The sequence below is a fragment of the Tupaia chinensis genome, unplaced genomic scaffold (genome assembly GCF_000334495.1).
Source record: "Tupaia chinensis unplaced genomic scaffold, TupChi_1.0 Scaffold000672_1, whole genome shotgun sequence".
In the NCBI taxonomy this organism is placed as follows: Eukaryota; Metazoa; Chordata; class Mammalia; order Scandentia; family Tupaiidae; genus Tupaia; species Tupaia belangeri.
Window position 1 is genome coordinate 9,167 of NW_006160195.1, and position 6,312 is coordinate 15,478.

General features: G+C 49.9%; 1 protein-coding gene across 1 annotated transcript in view; it reads left to right on the top strand.

Moving 5' to 3' along the window:
* LOC102477510 (transforming growth factor-beta-induced protein ig-h3) overlaps positions 1–5,934 on the top strand; it is a gene marked incomplete at its 5' end in the record, with an annotated part of 14,665 nt that extends 8,731 nt beyond the window's left edge. The window contains 5 exons of the mRNA XM_006160109.2: positions 1,522–1,646; positions 2,975–3,077; positions 3,646–3,725; positions 4,778–4,802; positions 5,300–5,934. Coding sequence (XP_006160171.1) covers positions 1,522–1,646; positions 2,975–3,077; positions 3,646–3,725; positions 4,778–4,802; positions 5,300–5,340 — 374 coding nt within the window. The remainder of the gene's footprint in view (positions 1–1,521; positions 1,647–2,974; positions 3,078–3,645; positions 3,726–4,777; positions 4,803–5,299) is intronic.
* Positions 5,935–6,312: the final 378 nt, after the last annotated feature.

The following is a 6,312-nucleotide window of genomic DNA, read 5'->3' on the forward strand; positions in this document are numbered from 1 at the left end:
GTCACTCTGGCGAGCACACGCGCCCTATAGCAAAACCCACACACACACACACACACACACACACAAAAGACACTCTTCCTCTAACACAGAAAGGTGAGGCAGAGGAGAAAAGGAGGAGGAGGCGAGACCTTGGCCAAACCTGAGAGTGGGAGCTACATCTCCCTTCCCACTCTGGTACAGGAGAAGAGGAAGCTCAAGTTGCAGGCGGCTCCCAGTGGAGTCTCCTGTTTAATTTTTTTTATTGCTTAGTGATTGCTGTGTCTGGGATGCTGACGTACGTTCCTGAGAAGAGGGGAGAAGTTCACTCCGAACATAAACTTTCCATCCTCTCTCTGCCCAGTGAGAATGGAATATTCCCCAGGTGGCCTGTGCCTGCCCGGCTTCCCTTTCATTTTGACTTGTGTGGGAGCACAGGAGGGGCATGGGGAACGCTTCCCAAACACAGCCTCTCCCTGGCCTGCAGTTGGATTAGACTGGGGCACTCCTGGGAGACAGAGGTGGTCCGGGTGTTAGAAGGAGGCTTCTTGCACCCAGGGGCTGGCTCGGCTTTCTACTCCAGGCAGTACTTGTGGAAAGGAGACTTGTCAGCTCCAGGTTTCAGACGTTTGCAAATCACTTGGTACCCAGGGGCTCCATCCCCTGCACTAATCTGGTGATAACCAAGTGAGTCCCCTGAATGCTTTAAAATTTCCTGTGTTCTCAGTTGCAAGATGCTGGAAATAGCCATCCACAGCCCTGGGGAAATTCAGCCATTTGGCTAGTAATGAGAATATCAGAGACAAGAGGGCAGCTGGCAGCTTGAGGAATCGCCTCCTACACTTAATTTGGGAAATGCCTGCGCACCTTTATGAGCAATCCGGTGCCTGCCCCAGTTGCTGGAGGAACTGATGTGGGCTGGAAGGAATGCCCAGACAGGAGGGGGAGGGATGCTGCGGCAGGAATACCCCCTCAGCTCTGACCTCATCGGCTCCATGCTCCGTCGGAGTGCAGCTGTTGCCTCTTTTAAGTTCTCCCTTCAGGAAACAGCCGTCTCCGACAGAATATGCATTTGAGGGCAGAATGTGTAAATATTTCACTACTGTGTTAGAACCGTCGGGAGCCACGCTGATGATGAAACGTCCCAGATGCTGGTGCTGGAAAGGTCCTTGGCTTTCCAAGTAGATATTTAGCTCATGGAAACATGAGTCAGACTCACAGAGGAGTATAGATTAACTCCTTCGCAGCAGCCAGGAAGCCCCTGTCACAAACGGCACGTGCTTAACCCCACAGACTGCAGTGGTATAGTCATGGCAACAGACATGTACCTTTGTCCAAGGACCATTAGGCAGCTGGCAGGTCATGGGGCTTAGCACACAGTGGGTTCTCAATGAGTGCTCTCTGTCTGGGCGGGAAGTTCTCCATCTCGGGTGACCACATGCATCTTCTCCTTTGCTGCCCCCCCCCCCCCCCCCCCCCCCCGCTTGACCAGGCCAATTACCAACTCTGGGATCAACTATGTCTCCTTTTCCCACCAACCTGTAGGAAATGCCAAGGAACTTGCCAACATCCTGAAATACCACGTTGGCGATGAAATTCTGGTTAGCGGAGGCATCGGGACCCTGGTGCGGCTCAAGTCTCTCCAGGGTGACAAACCGGAAGTCAGCTCAGTGAGTATGCATACGAATCAAAAGGCCCGCCCCCAGGGCTCTGAGGCATGCCTCACTCTTGGGATGGCATCACACACATGCACAATCCTTTAAAAAAGAGAAAACAAAAAGGTCTCCGGGGAAATCAAGTGAGCCTGTAGTTAGACATGAGTAAGAACATCCAGATATGCAAGGAAATAAAGCATCTGACTTGGCATCTGGGGGAGGCGGTTGGATCTGTCTTCCCTTAAGGAGATGGTAGCAATTACTTACGTTGTCTTGAGAAATCAATCTTCTATCCTCACCCCCCACCCCACCCCACCCCAGTTCCCCCATTCCAAACCCAGAGCTCACTGAGCAGCCCATGAACCAGACTGTCCCCAGAGGCCTACTCAGCTCTGATGTTGGCTCTTCCCCACTCTGCGTGTTGATGATACACATTGCACTCCGAGCTGTGTTCACAGCATCCCTACCTTGGCAAGAGAGACCAGCCAGCCAGCCCAGAACCTCTCTGGCTGACCGACCAAGGCTATTGGCCTCTGCTCCCCACTCCTCTTTCCTGACCCTTTATCACCCTGGTTTCTCTCAGGAGCATGGGACACATAAAGAGGTAGGGATGGGAATGACTTGTTCAATTTCTGCAGGTCACCTGAGCATCTCCCAACACTTAGGTTTGGGTACCAGGGTCCTGTCTGTTGTAGGCTTCAGTGCCTCCTTACCCCCGTTACCTTCTTACCTGGGCAGGAAGTTCTCTATCTCAGGGGTGATCACTGAGCCATCCTTTCCAGGGCAATTACCGACTTTGGGATTATTGTCTATTACATGGTTTGTTCAGGAAAACCTAAGAGAGAGTTCCCCTGGTGGGCCTGTGAGAAACCTTAAATAGCGCATCCAGAAAAAGTGGAAAGAACCTTTTTTGGCCAGAGCTGGAAGCCTGGTGTCTACCCCCCAACTGTCCCACCTACTTAGCTTAAAGGAGGCACTTTAGGGGCCAGCAGGTGATATGGTGGTTAAGGCACTGGATTCCCACATGGCCAACCATAGTTCAAGTCCTGGACTCAGCAGCTTGAAAAGTTACACCAGGCACGTGTGATTTTTACCATACACTGCTATGACGACAAAATGGATAACACAAAAGAGCATTTTGTAAATTGCAATGAGCTGAATCCATGCAAGGGGTTGGAATTAGTCTGCCAGAATGCAGGTCTATTGAGGGGAGGACTGTTTCATTTCCCAGAGCAGCCGCACTGCAGGACTCAGCATATCCAGGTATGCAGTAAACATTGCTGAATGAGTAAGATAAACGTACTCCCATTCAACCATTGTGGTGTCTTTTTATTTTTTCTTAGAAAAACAACGTAGTGAGTGTCAATAAGGAACCTGTAGCTGAGACCGACATCATGGCCACAAACGGCGTGGTCTATGCCATCACCAGCATTCTGCAGCCTCCAGGTAAAACCCTAGAGTCTTACATCCCCGCGGACTGCAGCTGCTCCCTCTCTGCCCAGGGCAGTCGGTGCTCAGCAGGGAAATTGTTCTAAACCAAGACCAGAATAGGGCATAATTGTGACATGCAAACCTGTCCTGACATGGGTGGCATTGCCTTGTGGGTGGAAACAGTTGGATTCCCATTCCCTACATTGAGACACTGGCAGACACACATCCCTTAGCTAAGTCGCTGCCATCTTAGCTCCACTCAGTGGCAGTCCAGTGATTTGGTACCCACATGGATGCTGGTCACGTGGGTCCTGGCGCCCTTTGCCACATCTTACCTCCTTTGTGCACTTGGCCTTCACACAGTTGAGCGTCAGTCCTGCCTCTCCCTTCACTTGTGCTTTCACCCTCCTTGGAGCTCCTTCCCCAGGGGCCAAATTCCACCATGAGTTACATGAAGTTATAGAGGAAGAATTCATTTGGAAACGTGAGCTGGACAGCCCAACAGTCTCTCTGGTTAGGGGTGTTATGAATGGCATGCTCATATTTTCTCTCTTACCAAAGATGCCTTTCTTTTCCTCTTCAGCCAACAGACCTCAGGAACGAGGGGACGAGCTTGCAGACTCTGCACTTGAGATCTTCAGACAGGCATCGGCATATTCCAGGGTAAGATGGCTGCTTGATTTGAGCCTAGCTGAGCAGCCCTGAGCCCTTTGGGTGGGCCCATGGAGGGAACACTCCTGCCCTGTCTTTCATGGTTGCTCTCCCAGGGCTTCTTCGAAACTTCTCCCTATTCCCATTGGGAGCATCCTCAGCCCTGGCTTGGGTGGGAATCAGGAAAAAGAACCCAGGCAGCTCCTGCTTCTTTTTTGGCCACAGTTCAGGCCTTGACACTGAGGCCTCTGAGTCTTGGTTATGGGGAAGCCACTGCTGGTGAGAACAAGTACACCTGGAAGCCACCTATCCATGGTGAGCAGCCCATCCCAGTTTGACTGATTGTTTTTTTTTTTTTTTTTTTTTTTTTTTTTGATGGCACTGACCATCCTGAGTGAGGCTGGGGCTCTCACAGGCAGGGTGTAGACTCTGGATACAGAGATACTGAGGCAACTATGTGTGCAGAACCTCTTTTTTTGCCTCAGCCCCACCTCCCTTTCAGATCTCTCTGGCTCTTTCCAAATTGATCTGTGGCTTGCCCGGGAACCAGGAGCCCCACTCAGACCCCTTTGTTGCTTTGGGTCAGGTGGAGCCCCTTGGGAAGATAAGGTACCTTGCAGAAGGCATGCATTTCAAGAGAAGAGGCTGCAGGGTGCAGTCGTGATCCCAGAGATCTTGAGCTCTAACACTTTGCTTTTGAACAGAGGCATGTCTTTAATGCTCTCAAGAAGGATTCCTGGCCCTGAGCGCTTATTCCTGAGAGCCACCACTGTAAAGTCCCAGGCCTCCCAACTCTAGGCTCTGGTCTCAGTGGGAGAGCCTGGCTTGGAGATCTCCCAGGAATGTTTACCTTGGAACTCTCCTTGATAGGCGCTTGCACAATGAGGGCTGCTAAAGCCGACCAATGGGCTCCCTGGGACTCTTCATTTCCATTCTTCTTTCTCACCCTAGTACTTCTTTTTTTTTTTTTCTGAATTGGGGTGACAGTGGGCAAAGCCACTGCCATGAGAAGATACAGGTTTAATTTTTCACCACAAAGCCTGACGCTGTGTGCTTTCTTTCAGGCTTCCCAGAGATCTGTGCGACTAGGTAAGTATGGCCTAGGTTTGAAGTCCTCACAGGCTTGTTAGGGCCTTACCCCAAGCAGGCCCAAACCTGCCACCTGCTCTATTTAGATAAGAATGGAACAGTGCAGTAAAACAGGGCTTGCCGCGGGGGCCAGATCAGCAGGGCGAGTTGGGCTCAGACACAGAACTCCCAGTTTCCTTCACCATAAGATGGAGTTTGATAATAGTAACGATATTTCAGGGTTGATATCAACTTTCAGCTTTGGGATCCAGGGAATTATTGCACAGGGGCTTGGCAGGAGCCAATGTAAGGATAACCTTCCAAGCTGGTAGATGTCGAAATCCCAGAGCATAAGACAGTGAGTAAAATGGAAGTTTCCTGAACCAAAAAGCACCCACTATGTGCAGGGAAGTATCACAGAGAGAGACCACTTGGTCCCTGTCCTCAAGATTCTGAGTGTGGCAGACAGACATGAGGAAGTCTGCATCTTCTTTACCTTTCAAACTTCTCTCTTTCAGCCCCTGTCTATCAGAGGTTACTAGAGAGGATGAAGCATTAAGCTGAAAGACCACAGGAGGAACATACCTCAGCAGCTCCCCACTGATTTCTCTCAGTTTGCCAAAGAGACTGTTTATTTGTAAAACCAAATATCACACTTCAATGTACATGGGCCGAACCACAATGAGATCTGAGCCTTGGGTGGGGGGGGGGAGGAAGAGAGATGTACTTTATTATTTTTTGTTCCCCCTAAACATGGCTGTTAACCCATTACATGTAGAAATGTAGATGTCACTGTCTGACATTCACTTCCAGAAAAGACTGTCCCAAACATGGAATTTCCTGTATATGTCGAGTGCCTGGAAAAGGGAGCTGCAGTATTGTGGAGCTCACAAAATATAAATCAAGAAATCCAATGTTAGGGAAGCCCAGGCATGGTTTTGTAAAGTTGCTGCACAGCTGGAGAAATGGTATCACTATAAGCTATGAGTTGAACTGTTCTGTCAAATGTGTCTTGCATCTCTACGTGGCTTGGATGCTCCTATGTGGCCCTGTTCAGGTAGAAAAGAAAGTGTATGTAAAGCAGGTAGACTCCAAGTTTTCTGAGTGTGACAGAGCCATGGTGTGTTTGTAATAATAAAACCAAAGAAATGTATGCCCCTGTGTGGATGAGACTGTGTGCTGGCCTGGGTAGGCAAGAGGGATACGTTTCTGTTCCTTGGGGGCAGCCATGTTTCCTCACACCTCAGTTCCACCCGAGCAGTTCAAGGAGCCCTGAGTGACAGTCGGTGAAATATTCCAGCAACTGACCCTCAGATACCCTGAAAGCTCTGGGGGGATCAAACCTCAGCCTTTGTTGAACTTGTTTTCATTGCAGCCTTGGGATATCTAGTCTTTAATATTCACTTTGCCCAACACTTTGGTCCTCTTATTATTTGAAAGCATCTTCCCTCCAGCATTGTGCTCCCCTGCTTTGGGTTGGACATTCAAATTCCTTGGAATCCTTTGCACCACCCTGTGAAGTGGTGGCCAG